At 50.7% G+C, this 26,778-nt stretch overlaps 12 protein-coding genes across 12 annotated transcripts; 6 read left to right on the top strand and 6 right to left on the bottom strand.

The window, feature by feature from the left end:
* Positions 1–241: 241 nt before the first annotated feature.
* Positions 242–2,256, top strand: M430DRAFT_33094 (hypothetical protein). Its single transcript, XM_024866297.1, has 4 exons — positions 242–504; positions 655–751; positions 810–1,539; positions 1,588–2,256. Exons 1-4 carry the CDS (start codon positions 365–367, stop codon positions 2,196–2,198), a joined length of 1,578 nt encoding a protein of 525 aa, XP_024723943.1. The 5' UTR covers positions 242–364; the 3' UTR covers positions 2,199–2,256.
* A 437-nt stretch (positions 2,257–2,693) lies between these two features.
* Positions 2,694–3,836, top strand: M430DRAFT_201066 (hypothetical protein). Its single transcript, XM_024864217.1, has 3 exons — positions 2,694–2,822; positions 2,933–3,568; positions 3,621–3,836. Exon 2 carries the CDS (start codon positions 2,970–2,972, stop codon positions 3,564–3,566), a length of 597 nt encoding a protein of 198 aa, XP_024723942.1. The 5' UTR covers positions 2,694–2,822; positions 2,933–2,969; the 3' UTR covers positions 3,567–3,568; positions 3,621–3,836.
* Positions 3,837–4,596: 760 nt separating this feature from the next.
* On the bottom strand, positions 4,597–5,644 carry M430DRAFT_95206 (hypothetical protein; the record flags this gene model as incomplete). Its single annotated transcript, XM_024869879.1, has 3 exons — positions 4,597–4,701; positions 4,763–5,401; positions 5,450–5,644. The coding sequence occupies 3 exons, from the start codon at positions 5,642–5,644 to the stop codon at positions 4,597–4,599; spliced, it is 939 nt and encodes a 312-aa protein (XP_024723941.1).
* Positions 5,645–6,453: 809 nt separating this feature from the next.
* M430DRAFT_96382 (hypothetical protein) lies at positions 6,454–7,929 on the bottom strand (the record flags this gene model as incomplete). The annotated part of the gene is made up of 2 exons (XM_024869956.1): positions 6,454–6,708; positions 6,757–7,929. 2 exons carry the CDS (start codon positions 7,927–7,929, stop codon positions 6,454–6,456), a joined length of 1,428 nt encoding a protein of 475 aa, XP_024723940.1.
* A 465-nt stretch (positions 7,930–8,394) lies between these two features.
* M430DRAFT_133700 (hypothetical protein) lies at positions 8,395–9,339 on the bottom strand. Its single transcript, XM_024862312.1, has 2 exons — positions 8,833–9,339; positions 8,395–8,786 (listed from the first exon to the last, which is right to left on the bottom strand). Exons 1-2 carry the CDS (start codon positions 9,224–9,226, stop codon positions 8,551–8,553), a joined length of 630 nt encoding a protein of 209 aa, XP_024723939.1. The 5' UTR covers positions 9,227–9,339; the 3' UTR covers positions 8,395–8,550.
* Positions 9,340–9,621: 282 nt separating this feature from the next.
* On the top strand, positions 9,622–11,175 carry M430DRAFT_133697 (hypothetical protein; the record flags this gene model as incomplete). The annotated part of the gene is made up of 1 exon (XM_024862311.1): positions 9,622–11,175. The coding sequence occupies one exon, from the start codon at positions 9,622–9,624 to the stop codon at positions 11,173–11,175; it is 1,554 nt and encodes a 517-aa protein (XP_024723938.1).
* Positions 11,176–11,459: 284 nt separating this feature from the next.
* Positions 11,460–12,180, bottom strand: M430DRAFT_47813 (hypothetical protein; the record flags this gene model as incomplete). The annotated part of the gene is made up of 2 exons (XM_024867956.1): positions 11,460–11,710; positions 11,820–12,180. 2 exons carry the CDS (start codon positions 12,178–12,180, stop codon positions 11,460–11,462), a joined length of 612 nt encoding a protein of 203 aa, XP_024723937.1.
* A 318-nt stretch (positions 12,181–12,498) lies between these two features.
* On the bottom strand, positions 12,499–13,124 carry M430DRAFT_33088 (hypothetical protein). The gene is made up of 2 exons (XM_024866296.1): positions 12,786–13,124; positions 12,499–12,666 (listed from the first exon to the last, which is right to left on the bottom strand). The coding sequence occupies exons 1-2, from the start codon at positions 13,012–13,014 to the stop codon at positions 12,587–12,589; spliced, it is 309 nt and encodes a 102-aa protein (XP_024723936.1). The 5' UTR covers positions 13,015–13,124; the 3' UTR covers positions 12,499–12,586.
* Positions 13,125–13,448: 324 nt separating this feature from the next.
* Positions 13,449–15,111, top strand: M430DRAFT_16057 (hypothetical protein; the record flags this gene model as incomplete). Its single annotated transcript, XM_024863380.1, has 3 exons — positions 13,449–14,003; positions 14,053–14,723; positions 14,781–15,111. The coding sequence occupies 3 exons, from the start codon at positions 13,449–13,451 to the stop codon at positions 15,109–15,111; spliced, it is 1,557 nt and encodes a 518-aa protein (XP_024723935.1).
* A 1,889-nt stretch (positions 15,112–17,000) lies between these two features.
* M430DRAFT_47810 (hypothetical protein) lies at positions 17,001–18,260 on the top strand (the record flags this gene model as incomplete). The annotated part of the gene is made up of 2 exons (XM_024867955.1): positions 17,001–17,124; positions 17,179–18,260. The coding sequence occupies 2 exons, from the start codon at positions 17,001–17,003 to the stop codon at positions 18,258–18,260; spliced, it is 1,206 nt and encodes a 401-aa protein (XP_024723934.1).
* A 1,855-nt stretch (positions 18,261–20,115) lies between these two features.
* On the bottom strand, positions 20,116–22,106 carry M430DRAFT_133684 (hypothetical protein). Its single transcript, XM_024862310.1, has 5 exons — positions 21,734–22,106; positions 21,590–21,657; positions 21,318–21,541; positions 20,861–21,268; positions 20,116–20,806 (listed from the first exon to the last, which is right to left on the bottom strand). The coding sequence occupies exons 1-5, from the start codon at positions 21,868–21,870 to the stop codon at positions 20,438–20,440; spliced, it is 1,206 nt and encodes a 401-aa protein (XP_024723933.1). The 5' UTR covers positions 21,871–22,106; the 3' UTR covers positions 20,116–20,437.
* Positions 22,107–24,038: 1,932 nt separating this feature from the next.
* On the top strand, positions 24,039–26,248 carry M430DRAFT_133681 (hypothetical protein; the record flags this gene model as incomplete). The annotated part of the gene is made up of 6 exons (XM_024862309.1): positions 24,039–24,364; positions 24,435–24,504; positions 24,567–24,647; positions 24,699–25,049; positions 25,105–25,530; positions 25,580–26,248. The coding sequence occupies exons 1-6, from the start codon at positions 24,354–24,356 to the stop codon at positions 26,246–26,248; spliced, it is 1,608 nt and encodes a 535-aa protein (XP_024723932.1). The 5' UTR covers positions 24,039–24,353.
* Between the last annotated feature and the right edge of the window lie 530 nt (positions 26,249–26,778).

Raw genomic sequence — 26,778 nt, 5'->3', positions numbered from 1 at the left:
CGATAGCGCATCTTTACTACATCGGGGCAGTTCTTCTCGTACGGGGTAGGCCGTCCGGGCGAGGGGGTTGAGTCGGGCAAGTCGCCAACGACAGACATGGTGCCAGAGATAAGTACGCAGTACTGTAGGTTGGAAATCTTGTTGCTATTAGGTAAAGAGGCAAGTTAAGGTTCCCCATGTTTGAGCTGCGTCGTCGCTATTTATGTAGATGTCTCCTCTCTTCTCTGATCTCTTCCTGGACGTTTGGTCTCTTCCTGCTGCTGTGCTTTCGTTTTCCGAGAGGGCATTTCATTGTTATTTGTTATCGGTACTGTGATATCTGGTTGTCTCCAGAAAAGGAGGAGATCAAGTGGATCGAGTAACGATGGCTGCGTTGGAGAAGTCCCAAGATGCGGTGTTGGACCAGGAGAAAGCCACGGAGTTAAGTAGGGATGCTACGCTTGAGGGTGGCGAGGTCAAGGATGCAGCGTTCATACATGCTAATCCTGCTGATGGAGACGAGGCGTGGGTTTCTCTCCTTTCTCTACCATCTCTGAAATGTTTCTTTTGAATGGGCTCCTGGGGCTGCCAAAGATGGCGGCCGAAAACGTCACCCGGCTCTTGTTTTCCATCTTAATTCTTGGATTGAGAAATATTGACTCCCAAATCTTATAGACTCAAGGCTTTCGCTGGCCATGATGGAGAGGGTGTCGTCATAACTCCTGCGGAAGAGAAAAGGCTGCTGAGAAAGATCGACTTCAATTTGATGCCCGTACGAATCCCCAATTTCTGATTTCTATGGCACACTCATTAATCATCCAATTGCGCAGATGCTCTGCGTTGTATATGGCCTCAATTATCTCGACAAGACCACTCTGTCATATTCCAGTGTCATGGGTCTGCAGAAGGATATCCATCTGCATGGTACCAATTATCAATGGCTTAGTTCACTCTTCTACATCGGTTACTTAGCGTGGGAATGGCCAACGAATCGACTCCTCCAGCGGTTACCGCTTGCCAAGTGGTCCTCCTTCAATATCATAATGTGGGGTTTGACACTTTGCTGTATGGCAGCGACGAAGAACTTCGCCGGAGCCGTAGCAGTACGCTTCTTTCTCGGTGTTTTCGAAGCCGCCGTCACACCTGGCTTCGCGCTTTTCACTTCACAGTGGTATACGAAAGAAGAACAAGGAACAAGAACAGGGATTTGGTTCAGCTTCAACGGTTTCGCTCAGATCCTTGGTGGCTTGGTCGCATACGGCATTTCCGTCGGGGTCAAGAAACACGGTGCCTCGATCGAGTCGTGGAAGATCATTTTCCTGGTAATCGGGTTGGCCACTGCAGCCGTGGGATTTCTTTTCTTGTACTTCATGCCCGACAACCAGCTCAACGCGAGATTCTTGAAGCCCGAGGAAAGGTTGATGGCATTAGAGAGAATCAGGAGGAACCAGCAGGGGGTGGGTAACAAGCATTTCAAATGGTATCAACTGAGGGAAGCTTTGCTGGATCCGATGACCTGGGCATTCTTTGCCTATGCTTTGATCGGAGATATTCCAAACGGTAAGCAAGCTCATCACACGTCATGCACTAGCAACTAACGGTTTTCAGGTGGGATTTCGAATTTCTTCTCACAGCTCATCGTCTCTTTCGGCTACACACCTGACCAGTCTCTCCTCTACGGCACTCCTGGCGGAGCCGTCGAGGTTGTGACTCTGATCGTTTGTGGCTACCTTGGAGATAGATATAAAAATCGTGTCTTGGTGGGATTGTCGGGAATGTTTCTCTCCATCCTTGGCATGCTCCTCATCGTCTGCCTCCCACTGTCCAATGCCAAAGGTCGTCTGGCGGGATACTATCTCACGCAATCCTCGCCCACAGGTTTCGTGGCCCTTCTATCTCTCCTATCCAGCAACGTTGCTGGTTATACGAAGAAGACGACAGTCGCGGCGCTGTACTTAATGGGCTACTGCGCAGGAAACATCATTGGACCTCAAACGTTCCAACCGAAGGACGCACCTCGATATGTACCAGCCGAGATCACGATTATTGTTTGTTGGGGTGTATGTATCCTTGATATGCTGTTCATTTATTGGTATTATAGACGGATGAATAAGAAGAACGAAGAGATAAGAGCTGCTCCGGGATATAGGAAGTTGGATAAGCAGGAATTCCTCGACTTGACCGATAAGGAGAATCATGAGTTTGTATATACTCTTTAGGTAGATTTGGATATAAGGGTTGTAGACTTAGTGAGTTTTCCAGGCCATACCTCTTGCACTTGTCACAGAAATACGTGTGGAGGGATATTCATGTAAGCAACAAATACAGAGAGCAAAAGGAAAGATCCGCTCCGGTAAAGCAACCTCGCGGGTATCAAAGTTCACAGCTCTAACTCTAGGCCGTCTCTTGAGTCCTGACTCCTGATCCTGGAGATTGGGTCCGCCTGCAAAACCCGTACTATCCTCTGCTACAACTCAGAGGGTCAACGACTGTCCTAGTCACTCGAAACTGTACAGCCGTTGCGTGTGTAGGTATGGAGGTATGAGAGTATGAGAAGCGTCGGCAGTGAATTGAAAGCGCCCTACCTCAAAAGGGAATTGGTGGACAGCCCGCCTAATAATACGCTACGCCAGAATAGTACTGGCTCGCAGCCACGCCTAAACAGGTTTAGTCCTAATTTCTAGGGCACCTTGCCTTGCCTTACCTTGCCAGCCTTGCCTTGAGGCTTGCCCTTACCTTACCTTACTACCTTACCTACTAATGGCCAAAAGTTTAACATACCATGCCCTGATATCCAATAATCTTACATACCCTGTTTGCCGCTGTTTTAACACAGCCAATAGGTAAGTAGGATTTGAGTCCTTTACTGTCGCTATGGCTATTGCTGTCGCTGTGGCTATAGAGACAGTGATTGTGACAGATACAGTAATTGTACCCGCTGACATTATCACAGGGACTCCTACCACTACAATTGACCCTCTTCTTACAGAATGTTCGCAAGGTCATCAGCAGCACAGTCCACAAGCATGTCTGCCAGCTCTGCCCCTTCAAACTTAGGAGCCCAGGCCGAAGTCATGCCCGTCCCGCCGTCTGCTGACCTGGCCCTCAGCAAGACCCACCCGCCTGTGGCGTTTACCACAATGAAAGAGATGTGGGAGTTGGTCTCATTCCAGTACAAGATTCTAGACCAGGGGGGCGAGAATCAGTACCTCGCTTTCGCTCGCGCAACGCCTGCGCAGTTCGAGAGCATTGAGAAGCACAGGACCGAGTTGCGTTGCCATGTCCGCTTCACCTATTTTGCCGACATCGAGACACTGATCGTTAAGCTTCCAGGGATGGCTCACGAGACAGCGCACAGAACCTTTGCACAGCGTCTTCAGACCCGTATAGTACAGATTGGGATCGCGTTTGACGAATTCGTTGACTTGGGAGCATCGAAGTATCGTTCGCAACACAGGTCTTCGAAGGAAGCTGATTCTTCCTGGTTGAATCAGCGCATCAGATCATCGCCGGAGGCTTGGCCATCCTTAGTTGTCGAGGCTGACATGCCCGAATCAATGCTAAGATTACGTTCGGGTGCTAGGTGATGGTTAGAACACTCCAACAGGAAAGTTAACATCGTTCTGTTGATTCGGGTTCAGCCCACTAGTAGAAGGATTAAGATCGAGAAGTGGGAACCGGGACAGGCTCCTACTACGAGATCAAGTGCTCGCCTCAATCCATCAAACGCCTATCCTGTACAAACGGCCACATTAGACATCGATCCAGGACTTACCGTCACCGGCGCACCTTTGGTTCTCGAATTTCAAAAGATATTTGACCGCCCCCCCGTCCCACCCACCGAGCGCGATATTGTATTCACCGCTCGAGATCTTATAGACTGGGCCGGATTGATTTGGCAAGGGCTGCCCTAGGTGACACAGGCGCTCTTTGCGTGGTCTATAGGTGCGGAATTGTGTGGACCTAGCACATTGTTGCTTTATTGCAACCTAATTTCTTCGATTCTTGACGCGTTATGCGACCACTTGTTGATACCCCTTTGACACACTTCACACACAGTTTTTTGCTTTACTCTTCATGGCTCGGTATTATGGCAGCGAGGGCGCTGACCTTTTGTCTCTAAAAGGGGGGACGGCACTGGCGTGGCATCACACTCTAGAAGGAATGGCAGGCACACACGTGCACTGGAATACCCGGATGTAAACAGAGAACAGTCTAGATACAATAGGACAACCTTCATATTCCAACCATACCGTGCGATTGCACTAACAAATTCTGGTCTAGTTTACAGTTCAGCAATCAAGCAAAGCCCCTTTTACCAATAATTCTCGCATCGAGATTTGGGGCTGGTGGGGACTCGTTGCAGCGTTGCGGTTGAGATTTCATATACTCCTTTCTGTTTGCATTCCTTGGCAAAAAGAGAATAAATCACACGCAGTAGTCTAGAGAATGAACAATTGAACTTCTAGCTATCTCGTTTTTCAGAGGAGCTAAAGCGTCAATCACCGATTGATTCATAACTCAATAACTCAATGAAAACTGTGGATCATGGAGATGCTAGTTATGCTAAGCTACATCTATTAAAAACCCAGCGATGATTCTCAACAGCGCAGTAACTCATAAAGCCAGCGCTTGGTTCAGGTCTATTTCCAGCCCGACAGAGAGTTGAGGCACTTGAGTGTAATTAGATTGCCGCAGGACGGTCCTGGTATCTTGCAAAGTCTTCGATCCGTTAGAATTTCGATATCCCTGGAAATTCTAAGGGTATGGATAATTTCCTTACCTGGAGGTATGAAGGATTAGGGTTCTGTTTCATGATCTCCAAGAAAGCCCAGGACATAGCACCTTCGTTCATCCCATTGATATTAGCATCAGCACTTGTCTGATCGTCTCGACAACCCGAGAACATGGTGACCATTTTTTGCTCTTGTGCATAGGCGGCATAGTTATCATCCTCATCTAGACCAGCAGGTTGGGATTCTCCCATGTGCTTCAAGCTGCGGAAGAATGATGTAGCACCAGCGTAGAGGTCCCGAGCTTCGGCTAATTTATTGAAGCTGAATCCTCCTTGAAATATATCGTTCGCTTCAGCCATGAGGTGAATGCCTTCCTTGAGATTGTCTATAACACTGACATTCCCGTAGTCGTCACTGCGGTATACGAAAGGCAGTTCCAGAGCGGATCCTGAGTGACAGCAGTCTAGAATGACAAACAAAGTGCTGCTTGGCGGCAGGCGCGTCACTAGATGGTGGTGGAGGGTATCGCTGTCAATCTGGCCGCGGGTCTCAAAGTCCACTGGACAAATGGTATCGATCAGGCCTGAGGGTCGATTTCCAGTCGGATCTGGGACCTGACTACCGTGCCCAGAGTAATGCAGGAAATTGCAGGTCCCAGGCTCGCACACCAGCCAATCCATGGCCGCCTTTGGCTAGTCAGCAAATATCAAGAACGGCGGCTCGGTGGATTTTACGAGAATATTGTGCCCACTGGGGTAATATTGGTCTGGCATATCATCGCGGAGAATCACTTGCGAGGTTGGATCACTGGAGTAGCCCCGGTAGCTCAGGAATTCTGCAACGTTCTCCACATCTTGATGGCAGCCACGGAGCTCATGCTCGCTGCCGATGTAATTGATGCCGATGAGGAGGGACTTCTTCCGAGGCATGATTGAAAATGGCAATACAGAACTTTGCGGACCACGGCAGCTAACCACCAACAATCAACTGGAGATATATGGTATATGCACTGTGAGGAGGGGTCGGAGAACACGGAGTATGTTGTTTTCCCCTTTGTTAGTAAGCGATGCGGGCCCTGCAGATCTCCCGCTGTGTCCCTGGGCTAAACCTCGGTTCAGCTTCCTCCCCTCCACTTACAGTGTATTTCAGTCTTCAGGTAACGTCCCATACCTTTTAAAAAGTATAGCAGATCTCTACAAACAACGTAGACATGTTTGACTACAAACGCAATGGGGGCCTGGCCTCTGTTATCCAGCTGCTACGTCCAAGCAAGCGGCAATGCTTTATGCAGCCAATGACTATATGCGCGCGCCGGATTCACCACCCATTCCAGCTTGTATCTCTGATGCACTTATTAACAAATCTGAGGTATCTCCTCGTCAAGCTGAATATCGCAAGGAAGTTATGACCACTAATCTGGCTATCAGGTATCAACAGTAAACCAATTATTCACAAGAAGTGAGCACTTGCCCAACAGGAGATGGGAGAGAAGAAGTTGGCACTGGCCTCCCGGCACCACAGAAATGCAGTTGGTATGGAATAGCTCCACCAGCGGAGCTTGCACATGAAAGCTACCAGCGCCCAGTCATCTCGCGATTCGTTGCTCTCTTCCGGTAATCGAAATTTGTTGACGCATGGTGTCCATTGATCCGATGCCCTTTCTCTTCGATTCCGCAGTTCGGATTACCCCGAGTCACGAATGAATGAACTCGAAAAAGACTATCAATGAGTGAATATATCAATAGTAATTTCCACTACCTGAATAATCAGCTTTAGTGCCTGGGAAAGCTCCAGCGGGAGCTCGATCTTCTTTATCGTCATCAGAGCTTTCATCGCTTCCATAATCATCCGCCCGATCTGGCGGTGCACGCATACTTTCCAGTATCTGTGAGTCGAGAGTTGGTGGTATGAAAGGCTTCAATGAATGGATTTCGCGTCCCGAGGGCATTGTGGCCATCAGCGGTCCAATTGGTGGAATAGATTGCGTGTTGACCTGCATTCTTTGTCAGTAGGGGCTCAATTGAGAAGGACAAGAACATACAGTATCATTCATCTTGGTCCACTTGGCATCCAGCATATCCAATACTCTCCCTTCTTCCAACCTTCCCGCATCAGACCCCCAAGCCGCACCCTTCTCAATCTTCCTATCCTCCCTTCTCTCCGTCCATTCTTTTTTGAGCCTCCCAAGGCTTAGCCCTTTCTTACCTCCGTCATCTTTCGACGAAAGTCCGAGTTCGTGCTTTCCAGCTCGCAACCACGCGATTCCCGCCCCAGTCTGACCACCTAGTTCTGCATCAATGCCAAGAAATCTACAGGCCTTTCCTCTGCCAGTCCTTCGCAGATCGTCCACATATCTCAACAGCTCCGGGTTTATTTTGCCTTGACCCTTGGCGCCCAGCAACGACTTTGCTTTTGCTGCATGCTCGGCTGCTGCAAGACATAGACGAGCGAAGAGATGTGCTTTGACTTTGGGAATCTCGGGTGCCTTAATCATCCATTCCTTATCATTCTGATTTCGGTCCTGTGCAACAGCAGCCGGGTAAGGATCATCCTTCAGTACAGCAAGCAGAGTGGCTTCAGCCAGTGCAAGAGACGCAAGAGCTCTAAATGTTGATTTTGTGATGTCAATACAAGGTGGTTCTGAGGATACTTGATCCGAGCGAGTCGCGAGATAATCATGGATCGATGCTGCCAAAAGAAGGTTTTTCGAAGCTGTAGTGATGTAACTCGTGCGCTGCTCTGTGCTGGGTGATGCGGATGCGGCCGAGTATAGGGGATGTAGAGATGCACGTGAGAGCAGAGTATGTGTATATGCGAGTGTCGATAGAACAAAATAGATTTCATATTCGATTGATTGGACTTTCAGCCGTGGAGCCTCACGTCCAGGTATACCAGTGTCTGAGAGGGTAGGCCTCCATTCCAGCAGTGGCGTTGATTTCAGAACAACATCTACCTCATCTCCAGCAACTTGCTGACTGCTCAGCCCAGCATCAACCGCCAAGAGATATGGGATATAGTTATTTAGGCTGAGGAGTATGGCCGAGAGTTTCGATGATTGTTCAGATGGTGAGAGACGCTTGTATTCCTTCAATGCATCACGCAGGACCCCACGATACGTACTGGCGGATAATGGAAGGGATGGATGTGAATCACTGCTGAAGTGCGAAGAGAACGAGAAGGACGAGGTGGTTGGAAGTGTCAATGGAAAAGGCATGATGGCGAAGCTCGATCAGACTGTGATCGTGGCCGTGGTAGGTGAGTGCCAGTTGGATGGTTCAGCTACGATTGGACTTTGGACTGTACGCCGGGTGAAACCACTTGGCTCTGTTCGCAAAACATGTTGGTAGACAAGAGGTGTATGGAGCAGTAAAGCAAGCCTTGGCGACGCGAGGCTGAGGGTCGGGTTAGCCGGCTCTGGGGTGGTTCTAGAAGCGCCCCTTTACGTCACAGGTTCGGTGGGGGGTTTGCTGTTAACTATTGTCAGAATCGAACGTTGAACAGCAGATTAATACAGGAATGAGTTGGAAGGAGAACAGGTACGCGGGGTTCAACCCGGATGCGCAGTCTGACAAGAAGAACGCCGGATCGCTTGACGAGAGTATGTAGCGGCGCGAATGCTGATGGAAGTGCTGGGAGGGCAGAAGGAGGAATTGCGGTTTGAGCGTGCGCAAGACAACATGGAGAGTCAAAGTTTGAATACCCTACTAGTTAGGTATATATACCTGCCTATCCTGCGCGCTGATGGTCGCAGAGGCTGCGGTGTTTGCATGATATGTACAGAACCCATCCATCCATCCAACGCCGTCGCAATGCTTCTCGATGAAATATGCGCCAACTAAAATTCCATTTCCTCTATGGGAGATTCTCCCAAGGAGCTCAAAGCGGATGATTGTCGGCGTGATGATATATCGGGTGTGGGATTCGAAGACGTCTTCAACCTCTTTGCCCATTCCTGCACACTGCTGATTTCTCCACCTTCAACTTTGATTGTTCGAGGTTCGGCAGGCTTCCCCAAGATCGTTCCGGTATATCTCGAATCTTCATCTGTGGCGCTATGCTTCTTCTTGAGAACTGCAAAGTATTAGAAGAAGGACGCGATTGCGGTGAGGAGACAAACCAGTCAAGTAATCCTCCTTTGCTCCATCTCCACCCTCCAGCGCAACCCTTCGGATCTCACGATTTGCCTTCCCCGTAGCCCATGCCAAAAAAGCGTCTACGCCTCTAGTATCCTCTTCGCCGTCAAACTCCTGGTCCTCTAAAACCTTTTCTGGCACCAGAAGAGCGCAGTCTTGCATGGCCATTCTGACATCTTGGATCGTGATCTCCAGCCCAGTGTGATTGATTGCTGCATGGCTGGCAGTAGATTGAGCAAGCGCATACATGTACCGTGCAGCGAGATCTGTGAAGGCGTCTAGTACGGAGGGACGTGTTGAATGATAGCCTGCTGCTCGTAGGATATGGAGAACACATGGACGTAGGAGGGAGTGATGAAGAGCTTGTGGAGTCGTCATTTTGCTTGTCTGAGGGCGGCAGACAACTCAAGGTCAAGGTGTTATGTAGGTAGAAGACTTCATGGCCAGAACAAAACAAAGGCGCGAAGATATTGCTGCGTGAAAACCAGGACTGTCATCTCCAAGGGCGAAGTGAATCGTACCGAATAGGTGAAAGCACTACTGGCCTCTCGCGCTAACCCGACCGCATTTACTGGGGCGATATCAAGAGCCTCCCGCCGCGGCTCTACTACCAGGAACCCTCACACACTTCGCACTCCGACACTTCGACTCTTCGACACCTCTTGGATTGATAAACACAGAGCGATATCTCTAACCAGCGATACCTCTGTACTGCCAGTCCTCTGTTACCAATCGCACCTATCCATGTGTGCAACTATCGCGCCTCTGCAAACATGAGTGGCATCAAGTTGAAGTTGAATACCAGCAACGTCCAGCGAGCCCCCGCTGCCAACACACCTCTGCCCTCTTCCAGCGCACCTCCAGCCTCTGCCAAAGCCTTTGGGGCATCTGCGCCAACACCCGGAGGTAGCAGACCGAAGCTCAAGATCACCAACAACTCAAATCCTCCTACTCCAGCTCCCGTCGACGATGCTGCCAAACCCAAGAAAACGAAGGCAGGGAGAGCTACGAAACCCAGTGCCAAGATCCTCGAAAGTAGAAAACGTTTCAAAGAAGAAAGCGATGAAGAAGAAGAGGGATCTACCATAAATGTGCAGCCGCCGCCATCAAAGAAGATCAAAATACAATTGGGACTTGGAGCCAAGACCCCTACTACACCCGTCGTCCTCAAGGCAAAGGTCAAGGGCAAACCTCCTAAGAGGGCGCTGGGAGAGGGGTATGATTCGGAAGCTAGCGATCGCGAGATTGATCCAGCTATCGAGGAGGAATTCATTTTACGAATGTATCCAGGCGAGGACTGCGAGTATATGCAGAGGATGATCGCGGAAAAGAAGATAGGCATCCCGAAACAATTAGGCGGAGCGGACTTTCACATGAAATTCTTCCACTCAGAAGGTAGACGAGCAGCAGTCACAGTTCGTGGCCATCCATACGCAGCTACGCTTGTTGATCTACCGTGTATCATTGAGGGCATGAAGAGTTGGGACAAGAGAGGCTGGTGGAAAAGTGCCGATATCTGTCAGATGCTGTGGGTATTTGCACCTATCAAAAAGGAAGAGGAAGCAAAGACCATTCCACTACCCAAGATCATCGACCCAGAGACATTTCAATATCCTCATGGTCTCACACCGCCGATGTACTTTGCGCGCAAACGCCGTTTTCGAAAGAGGATCAGCAGGACTGCGATTGAGGCTGTGGAGGAAGCTGTCGAGAAGTTACTACAGGCCGATGCACAAGCGCAGTCTACAAGGTTCGAGATGATTGATCCTGATCAAAGGGAAGACGGAACGTTTAGTGAAGATGGCAGTGAAGATGGCTATGGAGAAGAATATGACGAAGACGAAGACGCGGAGGGAGAGGTGGATGATCATAACTACTTTAGCACTATGCACCATACCAACGGAGCTGGTGCGGCAGCGATGGATGATGACTTGGATGCTGATCTTGAGGCGGACCTGGAGAAAGCTTTCGACGAGGAAGCCTTCTCTACAGCTGGAGCGACACCATCCATGCAAATCGAGACGCCGGCGGCCGTGGAGGAAGAAGATGACGAAGATAGCGGAGACGAGTCTTTGGAAGGGGATAAAGACGAAGATGACGATGGTGGTGTTGTGGAGGTGGACGAGAATGAAAGGGCACGCCTGGCTCAGCTCCAGGGTACGAAGGAGGATATTGCCGACCTGGAGAGACAGATTGTTAGTGTGCAGGCTCAGCATGCTCAGCAGGTGAACCCGATTTTGAGGAAACGGTTGGAAGACAATATCAGAAAACTCAAGGCGGAGCTTCAGTTGAAGAAATCTTCTATCGGAGAGGCTGAGGATGATTGAGTGGATGGCTTGACATCAGAAGACCTGGGTCTTCCTAACGGAATCAAGAATCTGGCTGGCCTCGATCCCAAAGGGACAACAATAGCTATAGGTTCAGATACGGCCGGAGACATATCGGAATATAGTAATGGCTAAATTGCTTAGAGTGGCTGCAGGACACAAGCTTTACTTGCAGAGCAGTCATATAATACACATGTTCCCCAATTTTACATACAATATACAGTGATATATGAATTCTCCCCACTCCATTCTCATTTCCTCTTCCCGACCCCTCATAACCCTTATCACATACTCTTCAAGAAGTTCTTCTCCTTGATGCTGCTCCTACGTTCCTTTCTCATATTAATTCTCAACTCTTCCCTAGCACGCCCGGCCTCCATGGCCCCTTCCACTGTCCCCGTCTCATTAGCTGGCAGATCAATACTCTGTCTCGTGACCGGAATCTTTTCTTCTATAACCTCGCCGGATAGACGCAATTTTTCTTCTAACTTCCGTTGGCGCTTTGCTGCTTTACGGCGGAGCTTTTTCGATTTCGCTGGGAGGTATTAGCAATAGGGATCATAAAACATGAAATAGGAAGAGGAGTCAAGCAGGAAGGGAGGGGGCGAAAGTGAGGGCGAAGAAGAGAGCGGGGGTATGCATACAGAATTCATCACCAGCAGAGTCGTCTAAGTCGTCCACGGCCTTCTTCTGATCCAGACAAGTCCACAACCATTCCGGGTACTCGTGTTCTTCGAGGGCCACTGGGTCATCACGGCCTTTTATATAGTTGAGGCCTTTGAGCGGTGTCCCAGCAGGCACAGAGGAGACTGGGAGTGGTGTGGAGCGTGCTTTGGGTCGTTGGGTTGTCCCTGAGGGCTCGAGTGGGTTGGAGAAGGGCTGTGCGACACCGGTTGATGTCGCGGCGGCTGCGGAACTGGGAGTGGGCGTCGAGGAGATGAAGCGGAGGGGTTTGTATTGAACGCGTAGAGCGGATGCTCGACGGAGGCACTGCCGGCAGATCATGACTGTGGTGTAAGGAGTGCTTTGGACCGTCTGGATGAGAGGACGTTGCTTCGCAGCTGGGAACTTTTTCGAGGTATTCTGGGGGCCGAGACGTGCCAATGACGAAATTGGTATCAGAATCTACCTACCTAAGGTACAGTATCGTCGAACGGGTCCCGGGGCTGTTACAAATTTCACCAGGGCGGAAGTTGGGCCATAACTGCTTTGTACACGTTTACTATTTACAATAGAAGAAGTGATTCCATTTTGAATCCAGTAAGTTGGCTCCTGGATGTGTTGACCGCAGAGCCGGGCATCCCCCTCCATCCGGACATGCCACCAGTACCTGCTACCAGCTTCAAACAAGAAATTCCAGAAATTATCCCTAGGCATCCCATGGATCACTTTCGGCTCGTCTGAGTTCCTTCTATTCTTTCGAGATGTAATTTTGTTGCTCGAACAAGTATCCGCGAACCTTCGATTCCTTCAAGAGCTCAAAGTATCGTTCTGTAGATGGCTATATCAGCGCCGTTCCGTGCAATTTATGGCCCAATGAAACAACACTCATGATGTATAATACGAAAAACTGCCCAAAGAGCGCAAAGGGGATGTCCTCGGAAGCTTACCTCGCAATGCTCCGCACTTCTCCAAATGGTTGACACCTTCCTTATAATAGCACTTCCCGAGCTCGTCTCTAACCAATCGCGCCATCATGCTCCTAACCCATTGCTCTCTTATGATGGCATCCTGCGCGGCCTTCAGTCTTGGTGTATCATCGTAGTCAACTCCGTCGAACGTAGGAGGAACTTGGGGTTTCTTGGCCAGGAAAGCTTCGGATTCAGGAGTGGGTGCCATGGCGATGAATGGCAATCGTGCTCTCAATAAGCTGGATGATTGAGGGAATCAATTGGTGGTCGTGACAAAGATGGACGCTGGATTCACAACCAAGAGGCAATTGAGTGAAGCTCCGGAAGTCCAGGTCACGTTTCGTGAGGTTCGCTGAGGCTCATATTTCCTGCCTCAGTCCACAAGGCAACAATAGACAGCGCGTTGAACTTTGCGCGGGTAGCGACGTTAGCGCAACGCTAAGTTATGATTTAGCGCCAGAAAAAAATCAAGATAAGAAAAAATCTCCCACCGCCTCCAGTATTTATTTGCATCCGCCTCCCAACCACCTTCGACCTTTCTTCGTCCTTTCACACTTCGCACTTTACTTTCGAAAAGTCCTTTCGAACTCAATCCATTGTTTTACATCTCTCCTACCCTGCACATACATTCACATAATCAAAATGGGAAAGACCAAGGAACCCAAGACTGGAAGCAAATCCAAGTCTGAGGTCAAATCTCTCTCAGCTGTCAAAAACGCGTCGGTGACTAAACCTTCTCAGACTCCCAATGCCAAGTCCAAGGCGATCGCCAAGGAGACTGCCTCCAAGGTCAGCGCGAAGAGCAAGCCTGTCAAGAAGGCCCCTACTCCTTCATCCGACTCGGAATCCAGCGAGAGCGAATCTGGATCCGACTCTTCATCTGAGACCGAGGTTAAGGTTACAAAGCCTGCCAACGGAAAGGCCGATGCAAAGGCCAATGGCAAGACCAACGGCGCCGCCAAGAAAGAGGTAGATACCTCTGAATCCTCGAGCGAAAGCTCGTCCTCCAGCGAGAGCGAAAGCGAAAGCGAGAGCGAGAGTGACAGTGATGAAGAGATGGAAGATGCTGATTCTAAAAAGCCCGCACCTGCGTCTGACTCCGACTCCGACTCCTCCGACAGCGACTCAGAGAGCGAAGAAGAAGCTGCTCCTGCCAAGAAGGTGAACGGTGCTGCTAAGGCAGCTGCTAAGGCCACTGTAAGTAACTCCTTCATTGCGTCCTGGTTCACTGCTGACCTATATATAGAAGGAATCCGATGATGAGGAAGACTCTGACTCCGACTCCGACTCCGACTCTTCTAGCGCGGACGAGAAGGCTGCTGAGGCATCCAAGGATGACGATAGCAGCGAGGGTAGCGACTCCGAGAGTGACTCCAGCAGTGACAGCGATAGCGAGGAGAAAGCCGAAGAGCCGTCCAAGAAGCGCAAGGCCGACGCAGAGCCCGAAGCTCCCACCAAGAAGGCCAAGGTCGAGACCAACGGCGAGGGCGAAGGTGTTAAGAATCTGTTTGTCGGTAACTTGAGCTGGAACGTTGATGACGAGTGGCTGTACCGCGAGTTCGAGGAGTTCGGTGAGCTTACCGGCGCTCGTGTCGTGACTGACAGGGAGTCCGGCCGCTCCAAGGGTTTCGGATATGTTGAGTTTGCCAACGCTGCTGATGCAGCTAAGGCTCTTGCCGCCAAGAAGGAGAGTGAGATTGATGGCCGTGTCCCCAACATCGACTTTGCTACTCCCCGTGACAACGCCGCACCAAAGGAACGTGCCAACAACCGTGCGAAGCAGTTCGGTGACTCCAACAACCCACCTTCTGATACTCTCTTTGTTGGCAACCTTGCCTTCGAGGCTGACGAGAACATGGTTGGCGAGGCATTTGGCGCCCATGCTAGCGTCTTGAACATTAGACTCCCAACTGACCAGTAAGCACTTTCAACATTACATTCCATCTCATTCCTCGCATACTAACAGCCTTGCAGGGAGACTGGTAACCCCAAGGGCTTTGGTTACATTACCTTTGCCTCCGTTGACGATGCTAAGGCCGCATACGATGCCATGCTTGGTGCTGAGATTGGTGGCCGGACTGTCAGACTCGACTACGCTACACCCCGTGATAACAGCGGTGGTGGACGCGGAGGCCGTGGCGGACGTGGAGGCTTTAATGACCGTGGACGAGGAGGCCGTGGTGGACGTGGCGGATTCAATGACCGAGGACGTGGAGGTCGCGGAGGTGGTCGTGGTGGCCGTGGAGGCAGCACCAACCGTGGGGGCTTTGGAGATTTCCAAGGCAAGAAGCAGACTTTCGAATAAGTCGCTGATGGCAATGCCGAGGACGCATGCCTGCCGCACACAAAGCCTCATTCTTGAGGCTTGATACACACACTGTGGGAAGATGGCTTAGTGGGTTGTGGGCTCTTGACTTCGACTCCTTATGGAGTTTGTGGGCTTTGAGATCAATTTTCCTGTGGGCTTGACAACACATGTGGGCTGTGGGCTTGTGGCTGGGCTTCTAGCCGTCTCCATCATGGGGGCTACTTTTTGATATGACGCTTTGCATTGTGGGCGTTTGGAGATCACCAGTGGGCTTTGACATACTACGAAGTCGAGATGAACCTTCTTATATCTCATTCTTCTGGATGGGATATCTTGGAGTGGATCGAGCTTCATGTGGGCTTCCCGAGGGCATGGCATACAAAAGTTCTTGTTTATTTCCTTTTCACCGCGCTGGATATAGCGTGCGAGTGATATAGTCTCACCGCCAATACGCCGCCGGACCTGTAGCATATGGTGAGTATCCCTTGCAGTTATTCTTGCAGTTATTCTTGCTATTTGCAAATCATCTCATAATGGAATACCAAACCTAAAATCCGAATATGCAAAATGGACGTGATTGTGAACTGCCCCGAACTGTCGCGCCGAGACTGCGGGACCGGCCTTCTCACTAAAAGGAAGACAAGACAGGTCCTCACACGAGCGCAGATCCCAAAACCCCAGGCCAACCTGGGGCGAACGAAGGAGGCCGGGGAGGAAGAGCTGCGTCGAGTATTCGAGCATGACGAAAGATGGCAGCTCCTCTTTTATTGCCACACGTGATCCAATAGACCTGGCGGCTTCGCAGCTCCCGGGCTGAATCAGGGCATTTGTTGAAAAGGGGGGGAATGATCAAAGGATGTTTCGCCAATCATGTTGTGGTGGCAGCCACCATCATCCCATAGCGGGATACGCGGAGAGGAGTGGAATGACCAGGGCACACGAGACCCTGTTTAACTGTTAAGTTGATAGCACGCCATGGGCTGCGCTACTACTAATCAACAGGTAACTAACCATTGTGCGCTTGCTTGCTTGTTTGCTTGTTCACTTTGGGGGGCGAATCCAGTTACTTGTGTAGTATGTAGTAAATACAATATCAAGTCAACCCAAGCATGTAGATGCTGATCATCCTTCAAGAGCCGGGGCTGATAACCGTCGGCACTTGGTGGGTGAGAAGTATGTATGATGGACAATATGGACCATAATGTACAAGTACATGTGCTTGACAATCCTTGGAAATCCCCCTCGATCTTGCGCGCTCTACTGTCGCGTCCTAGGTAGATTCCAGCGTCCAGACCATCCGCGGCACGAGGAATGATGAGTGAGACAGACTTTGACTTTGACTTTGACCCTTCAAGCCTTTCAAGCCCCTTCAACCTCTTCAACCCAACCCAACTCTTCACTCCTCAACTCCATTCTCTACCGGCCCCCTCGCAACCTTCAACAGCCGGAAAATCAACGAGGCACCGTCCTTGACATCCACTTAGATTCCATCGCTCCTCGCTCGTTCCATCCCCACTGCGCTGCCCCACCATCGCGTTGCACTCGTCGTGACGATCAGTGCGTGCGTGCTGCGACTTACGCTTGGCTTTACTCTGTACAGCCCAACGTACTTATCATATCAGTTCATTGCCTGACGCTTCCCACAATCCCAGCCCTCGAGTCTGAGCCTGAGTCTCCGAACCACGGCACCTAGGCCTCTCTCTCCAAGGAGCGGTCTATCGAGCTATCTCCTCTACTGTGCCTACAATACGAAATAATTGCCTCACTTCCTTCTCCTTCTCCTTCTCCTTCTCCTTCTCCTCCTCCTCCTCCTCCTCCTTATCCCAACCCCTCGGAAGAAACCGAGGCTCTTGATAAGGATCTCACCGCTCGACCCCGCTGCTATCATGGCCTCGCAACACCACCACCATCACAACAGCAACAACAACAACTCTCAGAGTAGCCAGAGTCCGCGCACCACAGAATCTATGGCACGCTCGGTTGGCATCCCGCAACGTTTGCGAAATGAGGGTAAGTCGCGCTCTTGTCAAATTCTCCCCAACACTTCTTCTCTAACACCCTCAGAATCCTGGGTCGAGATCTCCTCTCAACCATCCTCCTCCTCCCTCTCCTCTATCGGCGATGAAATCGTAACTACAGGACTACGAGTCCAGCACAACGTCGATCCCCGCCGGCGAAGACGAGGCCCTGGGATGTCACACATGGCTTTGGAGACGAGACACGCGGGGACAAGCAGCCAGGAGGAATACGAAGAGAGCGAGAGCGAGTCCGACCATGTGTTGAGCAGTTCGAATGATTCTACCCACCTCCACGCCGCCCGGCAAGAATATGATGCAGGTTCCTCCGACGAAGAGGATGAAGATGAGAATGCCACCGCTCTTGGGAGACGAACCGATGCAGGAGTTGCTCAAGAGCCGGTCTTCACTCCACAACCCAATGCCTTCTCCCACCCGCCCTCTGTGCCAGGCTCCTATTTCCCCCGTTCCTCGCAGCGCAGTCCCTCGAGGGCTACGTATCCGAACCGATCTGCGTCACGAACTCAACATTCCAGCTACAACCAAGCAGATCACGACGCCGCACTTCGTGCTTCTCTCTCTACTCTCCTCTCCATCGGCGCCGCGGCCGCGAGAGGTCTCCCCAAACGTAACCAAGCAACCACCGCTCCCGGCAGCAACGAGCCCATGTCCCTCCGCTTTGTGCCCGAATCCGAACTAATGCCCACCGCCGCCAACTCCTCCCGGCCCCTCAGCCCCAGCACCCGCGCTCGCTCGAGCCCCTCGATCTCCTCCCAAGAAGCCGTAGCCTTAGACATGAACAAGCGGAAAGCATCAGCCTCGAAGCCGGCGGGGGAGAAGGGCCAGGTGAAGAAGAAGAAGAAAGTTCAGCTAGTGGACGATGCGTTGATCTCCCCCACGCTCCTGACCTGGGTGGTGAGTGCTGGCGTCGTCGTGCTGGTCAGCGTGGTGGGCTTTGGCGCCGGGTACGTGATCGGGCGCGAGGTGGGCCGGCAGGAAGCCCTGAGCGGCCTGAACGGGTCGGCGGTCTTGGATTCGACGAGCTGCGGGAGGGAGGTCGCTCGGGGTGGCTCTGGAAGCCTGCGAAAGTTCCGGTGGGGCAGTGGCGTGGCTAGGAGTATCGTTGCTTGATCTCCCCCACGGACATACCCCACACGCAACATTACTCTAAGACATATGAACATAACCATCAAGAAATCCAAAGTTCCCGAGACGCAGGGTGCGAGATCAGGGATCGAAGAAACGAGAATTGATGAACTTACTTAAGATAATACCATGCATGGTTTACGACGAGGCTGGGGCGGGGTCTGGGACTTGGGGCAAAGGGGACAAATGGATGGGGTCTGATTTGGATTGAAGCTCGCATATTTTTGTCTACTTGCTTGCTTGCTTACTTGCCTGCTTGCTTGGGTTTGGTCAGGTTGTTGGGTTTGGCGAATAATACTCCATAGTACATGCACGCATTGTCGTAGATCCTATATACAAAAATCACATTTCCAACATACACACTTTCAGTTCTCATCGAGCTTTGCTCTATCATATAGGTGATTGAGTAAGGTAGTATTCCCAGGTGTGTTAAAGTTGGTACAAGAAGGGCGTATGTAGAAAGATCATCACGCTTCGGGAAAAAATGCAGATGATATATATTTCCTTCCTTCCTTCTCTCCCTTCAGTCACAGAAAATCTCGAACGTAAGGATAACTAAGGTAAGCAGGCAGGGAAAGGGAGATTAATTAAGAGATCTTTTTTCTTAAAGAAGATAACGGATATGGGATGGAAGTAAATAAAGTCAGTTGGCTAAGAATCTTAAGAATCTACGATGGTGAATTAATTCGTCTTTTTTTGGTTTTGTTGGGGGGGGGGGGAGTAGGGTAGAAAGTGCTTCTTCTTATTACCTGTACAACCAACCTCAAACCAAAGGGTTCGCTCGCGTCTCTCAGGTTTCTAAGATATCAAGTTCCCTATTTGCTTTTGGTCACTCTTCTACTGCATGCTGTATGTACCTACCCACGTCTCCGGTTCTCTTCTTTAGGTAGAGGCTCGTGGAGGAATGGATGGATAGATGTCTTCTCATGTTAAATCTCTCGTTAATAGAGAGAGAAAGCAGCTCTACGAATTGGATAGCACCCTGTGTCCAAAAAAAATATTCTGGACCCCCCCGCTTCGACATGCCATCCTCACATCCACAACACTTAGTATTCAAAAACAATGAGGTACCTACCTTCCTTATAACCCTAACTAACACACAGAGGCAAAAGCAGGGAAACAAAAAAACATACAACAGTAGGTATTCGCTGGTGGTCACCCACCCAACTACTAATCTACCGATCTAAGGCTTATGTATGGCAGAGCGGACGGGATGCCCAGTTCTCCTTAGTCTGTGGTCGTATGTACCAGCTTCTGTTCTATCTGAATAGATATATGAGCAGGAAAACAGACCCTAGGATGGAAAATAAAAGGCGGGATGGAAAAGAAACGTATACACAAACCAAAACAAAAATATGAAATGAAACAGAAGAAAGATATTCGCTACAGCTCAGGATAGCATCGAGGCAGGCAAGAGTAAAATGGCACAAAAAGAAAGAGAGGCACAAGAAAGGCAAAATAACATACAACAGCGGGTATTCGCTGGTGGTCACCCACCCAACTACTAATCCGCCGATCTGAAGCTTGAGTATGGCAGAGCGGACGGGATGCCCTATTTTCTTCAGTCTGTGGTCGTATGTGCTAGGTATTTTGCTATCTGAATAGATAGAGGTATAACAAAAGAGCTGTAGCAGATACCGTAGGTACTGCAAGGCAAAACGGGATACTTCAAATCTAGAATGAAGCACGGTTCCACACAAACAGAATATACAACGAATTCTCCCACCACATGCACCCTCACATCATGAAAATCAAGTTTTGAAATGCTTTTCTATTTCCGCTTTCTATTCTGCCTGTATCCCAGCACAAGCAGGCATTCATTCAGCTCGTCATCCGACGCCCTACTGTACACCCAAGCAGAAAAACTCCCGCCCATCTATAATAAGGCCCAAGTTCCCCAACTTCAAGCCCAACACATGAAGCGCACCTGGAATGCCGCAAATCAAATGCCAGTAAAAGAAAATGACACATGAATGAATGAATCAAACAAAGTTTCGAAGGTCAAATTATGTACGCGAATCGTATGGAGGAGCCAAATAGCCCATCCGCATCATCCAACCTGACTATTTCTGGAGGGCCAGGAATTCAGGATTACAATTAATATCTCCAAGCCAACCTTCCATCGCAGAGGCTAAGGAGCTTCTGCGAGGCGCGAAAAGTGTTTAAACGCCGCTCACGGCGCTCTTCGCAGCGTTGATGTATTCCTTGGGGTCGTAGGCAGGAGCATAGGTTGGGGCTAAGCCGCCAAGCAGCACAAAGGCCGTGACAAGGACCAGTGCGAGCACGATGATTTTTCGAAGAACCGGACGGTTGGCACCCAATTCAGCCCATGCGCGGTTTCCATTCGCCAAGAACTCCTTTACCTTCTCCTTTCCGAACTTGAACCAGAGCATACCAAGGAGAGCGATTGTGTATCCGAACATTTGAAGACGGCTGATCATAGTACCCCAGATGAGGACAGAGGCAATGACGAGAAGAATATCCTTAAGGACACCGCAGAGTGTGAGGACGAGACCAGAGGTTTTGCCGATCTGAAAGCCATGGTTAGTACTCCGCAAATATCATCAGGGGGGACAAAGAATTACCAAGAAGACCACTGCGACGTTCAGCATGAAGGCACAGGCTGCGTTTGCAACAAAGGTCCAGATGCCGACTGCATAAACCTCCGACATAGTGACCTGTGGGATCTCCCAGAACATGGCCACAATCGTGTTCATAACCGCACAGACAGGGGCAAAGTAGTACAGAGATACAAGAGGGTCCATCTTGTACTCAGCGCCGTTCAACAGGGTTTGGACCAAGTTGATTCTGATAGCCTCGAACATAATGCCTCCGATTTGGTACAAGAAACCGATCAGCACGAAGTCGATCTCGCCGAAAGATGCAATAACAACACCGAGAACGATGAAGGAGACATTGAAGAGTTTCATGAAGTTGACCTCCTCGACCCTGAGCATCCAACTGGTAAGGAGGACCGCGACTGGGGTAGTGGCCTATCGGGGTTAGCGAATACAAGTGGGATGATAGGGATAGGCAATATACCTTGAGCATTTGGATGAACGAGACACTCAGATACAGGTATGTCAGGTTACCGCACATCAAACTTAGGCTGAATGCAACACCAATAGGGACGATAGCTCTAAGGTAGACGCGACCAGTCATCTTGATCTTCTTTCGGCCGTCAAGGAGGGTGGTCGTGCGTGCCAAGATCTGCGTCATGATGGTAGAGAAGATGAGATGCCATGCTGTCAGGAGGATAGGGTAATCTGGTGGACATTAACAAGAGTCTATAGGCTGTAGACGTGTAGACATACGAAAACCAAGGGTAGACAAGATCCACTTGTTAAAGAGAATAACACCTCCGCTAAGGGAGATCCAGAAACTGCGCGGTCACGATAAGCTGATGTTCTGACGATGTTGGGTCGCGTTGTGAGACATGGCGCGCGCTCTTTACTTACATGACGTAGAAGGCAGCAGGTATTCCAGCCTCTTTTGAAGGTGCTCTCTTCTCTGCGTCAGGATTGACGGTTGGCAGGACAGGCGCGCCAGAAGGCCTTGCCAGGTCCCCCGACACGCGAACCTTATCTTCAGCCATTGTTGCGATTGCGATGTGTTGCTATTCGGGTGAGGAGAGAATTGGGCGGTCGCGATCTCAAAGGGGCGCAGACGTCAACAGGACAAGTGGTCAGACAACCGAACGATGAACGAGTGTAGTGGTTGAAGGAGCCGGCCGAATTTGTTGTTGGAGGTCCGCGGACGGGATCAACAACAGCAACAGCAACGGGGGGGGGGGTGAAGAAGGACGCAAAGAGAGAAGAAAGTGAGATAGTTTGGAGGAGAGGAGAGGAGAGGAGGAGCGAGAGAAGAAAAGAGTGAGGAGGAGAAGGAGAGGAGATCAGGGTTCGAGGGGGGGGCTGAACAAGTAAGGTAAAAGGCGAAGGTGAGGTAGGTTAAAGGGAATGATGGTCACAGCTGGTGTGGCCGAAACAAGGCAAACTGGCCAATGGCACGACGGGGTGCGCTTAGAGTTGGGACTTACGCGTATGAGGCCTAGCGCCCTTAACACGCAATCAAGCCCCGGGGGAGGCCCACTGGACTGTCCTTGTCCTAAGGGCGGCGCGAAGGATAAAAAAAGGAGTTGTGCACAGCTGAACGTTGCGAGGGCAGGTTTACCGTTGACCGTTGTTTGCCTTGCCTTGCCTTGCCTTGATTAATGATATGTGATATGTATCTTATGTATCTTATGTATGGCATGTGCTCTTATGCCCTTGATCTTGCCCCGGAACAATTATAAGTACTGTACATAGCCCTCTTCCAAAGTGATCATCATACATGCCTTGCCATACCTACCTAAGGTAGGGAAGCAGAGGGATCCCGGAGCCACGGCATACCTACTTGATGGAACGCATAGCGGCGGTAATAATAGGGGCATACAATAAATGGCCTATAGGGGCCCTCAAGGCAAAAGAAGCAAATCAATCAATCAATCGCGATTTCCGATTCTCCACGGCCCTGACTCTCAGTCCCTCGAGACTTCTTCCATGGCCCAGTCGCTGCCAGTAGTAGTAGTAGTCTGCCAGAGGCCCGCAGAGGCCCAGAGAGCCTCCTCCGGTACCTAACAGATGGAGACGGGAGCCCGTCGTAGCACGCAGGTAGGGTCGGACGTGGGAGTGGGGAGCACTACTCAGAGGCCACCCATTGCTTGATTCCTAGCCTTGAGATCTACACTTCTCCCTGAGATCCAGCAGTCGCACTACTTGCTCCGATGTCCTACTAACGGTGTGCAGATCCGTTTCATCTTGACGGCCTAGCAGTTGTAACTTGTCCTCCTGTGCGAACGGGACTTGGTACGACGGGATACCTGGCCCGTCGAATGCAGATGCGGTAGTATTGCGGGTACGGGATAAGGCCCGGTGGACGAGTACCACGTAAGGAGAGCCGGGGACGCGCACCGTTCACCTTGCAAGGAGCTGTCGAGCGTAGGTTATTATTGCAGCATTATTACCCGTGGCCAGGCTGGGAAATTATGAGGAAATCAATCGGTGATATGGGCCGATGATCATTCCTCCAAGCAGGCCGAATCCCACGCATCCATCGCCACTTCGCCCGCCATGGCTGACAGATGCAGCAACGAAGGCGTTTGTCAAGATCTACAAGGCGCAAAAGGATTTCAATGATTTCGGGGAGGGTGGAGCACTGGAGCTCGGGATGTATAGGCGTACCCGAACGAAGCCTGTCGAGGCCGGTCGGTCGGTCGGTGGATGGGAAATAATAATACCTGGTTGATGGAGGGTTGGGAACTTGGTGTCCTCCGTAGGTAGTAGGTACCTGAGGTATGTAAGTAAGTGGAAATCGGCGGCTTTCAAGATCTTGGAGGAGGACTGTCAACTGTCAACTGTAGCCCGGTGCTTAGCCCTCAACCAAGCATTGCTGTAGTTATTTTTGTTGCTGTAGTTATTTTTGCCGCTGGTGTTAATTATATTTCTGCCGCTGCCGTCATGATTCTTCTTGGTGCGTTCCCGTCTGGAATAATGATAGCGATGGTTGGTGGTTATTGGCGCGAGACATCCCAATCTTAACCTTCCCCCTTTTCCACGACCCGCGACGGCGCTGGCCCAATAACCACACGCGGCGGGCCCAATGGCTAAGCACATGGGCCGCTAGTCCCAGAGGGCAATCCACCCGCAAAATGCGGTGGGCAATGCTCCCTCCCGCTAGGCCCAGGACTGAGGCAATTGGGAGCTGTTGCGAAGCATTTGGCATCTGGTAGGGCCAATTACCCAGGGAACACCCCCCTGCCACCCAAATTATAACCCCTCGCTCGCCCGAAGGAATTCATTTGCCCTTTTGATTGCGAGAACCACCATCACTACCCACGACTCCACATCCGCTCGTTATCCCCATCGCCAGCGCGACCCTTCTTTCTCCATATTACTCGGTCCTGTACGTCCTGCACCTTGACAAAAGCCTCCTGCCTCTGTCGCAATCCCTAGAGTCATCCAGGAATCCCCCGCACTCCTTGCCATCTTGCACTTCCCAGACACATCCCATACACAGCACAGTAGCTTCGCAATCAACATGGCAGATATGTATGAATCCCAATTGCGGATTGCCTTCTCGAGAGAACCCCCCCTATTCTGACAATTCTTCTGCTCACAGCAATGTTGACGTCCTCGTCATTGGAGCTGGACCTACTGGTCTGGGTGCCGCAAAGCGCCTGAACCAAATCGTGAGTCTCGCACAATACTGTCTGTTGCTGTTGGCGCGGGGAGACTAATAATCTGTCGTTAGGATGGTCCCTCGTGGATGATTATTGATTCCAACGAGACGCCTGGTGGTCTTGCCTCTACCGATGTCACTCCAGAAGGCTTCGTAAGTCCAGTTTCCCATTCTCCCTCCAGCAGCGCCGGCTGATCCTCATAGCTCTACGATGTCGGTGGCCACGTTATCTTTTCCCACTACAAGTACTTCGACGACTGCATTGACGAAGCCCTGCCCAACGAGGACGACTGGTATACCCACCAACGTATCTCATATGTCCGACTAAAGGGCGTCTGGGCCCCCTACCCTCTGCAGAACAACGTCTCTATGCTTCCAAAGGAAGAGCAGGTCAAATGCATTGATGGCTTGATAGACGCCGCTCTCGCGGCCCGCACAGCCACTGATAAGCCAAAAGACTTTGACGAGTGGATTGTCCGCAGTATGGGTGTTGGACTCGCTGATGTGTTCATGCGACCATACAACTACAAAGTCTGGGCTGTTCCGACTACAAAGGTATGTGCTGGAGATATACGAGGATTAGATAGCGATTGACTGGGTTTCTTGCTAGATGCAATGTGCTTGGCTCGGAGAGCGTGTCGCAGCACCTGATGTCAAGACTGTGGTCAAGAACGTCCTTCTCAACAAGGTCGCAGGAAACTGGGGTCCTAACGCTACCTTCCGCTTCCCCGCTCGTGATGGCACTGGTGGGATCTGGATCGCCGTTGCCAAGACCTTACCCAAGGAGAAGACGCTCTTCGGAAAGGAGGGTGCTGTCACAAAGGTCGATGCCGATGCCCACACTGTCACCTTGAAGAGTGGCAAGAAGATCGGCTACAAGAAGTTGATCACCACAATGGCTGTGGACCAACTTGCCGAACAGATGGGAGACCAGGAGCTTGTATCTTTGACCAAGGGCCTGTTCTACTCGAGCACCCACGTCATCGGTGTCGGAATCCGAGGAGCGCGCCCGGAGAACATTGGAGACAAGTGCTGGGTAAGTCGATTCTAAAGTTGCGAGATCTGGATTGCTCACATTTATGAAGCTCTACTTCCCAGAGAACGACTGCCCATTCTACAGAGCAACGATCTTTTCTAACTACTCCCCATACAACCAACCTGACAAATCCGTCAAACTCCCAACCAAATACCTGGCCAATGGCAGCAAGCCTGCATCCAGCGAGCCTCAAGAAGGTCCATACTGGTCCATCATGTTGGAGGTCTCTGAATCGTCCATGAAGCCTGTCGACCAAGCGAACATTCTCAGGGACTCCATCCAAGGTCTGATCAACACCGAAATGATCAAGCCCACCGATGAAATTGTCTCCACATACCACCGCCGTTTCGACCATGGTTACCCAACCCCGTCCCTTGAGCGTGAGGGCGTCCTCACCCAGCTCCTCCCCAAGCTCCAAGCCAAGGACATCTACTCGCGAGGACGTTTCGGCAGCTGGAGATACGAAGTAGGCAACCAAGACCATTCCTTCATGCTTGGTGTTGAAGCTGCGGACAACATTGTGAACGGCGCTGTTGAGCTCACTCTCAACTACCCTGATTTCGTCAATGGACGCAAGAACACGGAGAGGAGACTTGTCGAGGGTAGCCAGATCTTCAAGAAGGCTGCTGGAACTACGGAGCTCCCAACCCGCGACCGAGCACCTTCCAAGAGCCAGCCAACCACTCACGCAAGAAAAACCTCAAAGAGCACCAACTAAATTTAGACAACATTTCGGTTGTATTTTAGACAAAAGTCTAAATCGGAGGAGTTTATTGTCGCAAAGTTAGAGCACATCTGTTGCGGATTTGAGCGCTCTTGAATCGTCCGCTGGCATTCGGGGGATACGAGTTACATTGCTTTTGCTAGGATATACACCTCTGCAATCTCTCTTCTGCTAGATACAGAGGGATGGTGGGCCCAAGGAGGCTCAGGTGTCGGTTTAACTTCTTGCTTGGTAGTGATGCATAGAGAATAGAAGGCGTTGCTAATACATGCGTGGTGTTCATACATGTCCCTAAAATCGATTAGTATCAAATCCGCGTGAATGAGACGATTCTTTTCCCCAATGATTATTAATAATAAAAGCAGAATAGTAAAGCAGAAGGAACTGCCAGGCTTTGGGCAATCTATCCCGACTCATCAACGAATGAAGGCTAATAAATCCATAACCCATCGAGGGACATCCAGTGCCGCCAATTGGAGTTGGACATCGGTTAACCTCTTGGGCTTTGGCTTACCCACTGATAC

The sequence above is a fragment of the Amorphotheca resinae genome (genome assembly GCF_003019875.1).
Source record: "Amorphotheca resinae ATCC 22711 unplaced genomic scaffold M430scaffold_2, whole genome shotgun sequence".
Classification (NCBI taxonomy): Eukaryota; Fungi; Ascomycota; class Leotiomycetes; order Helotiales; family Amorphothecaceae; genus Amorphotheca; species Amorphotheca resinae.
Note: the sequence above shows the minus strand (reverse complement) of the source record. Positions and strands in the feature narration are given on the sequence as shown.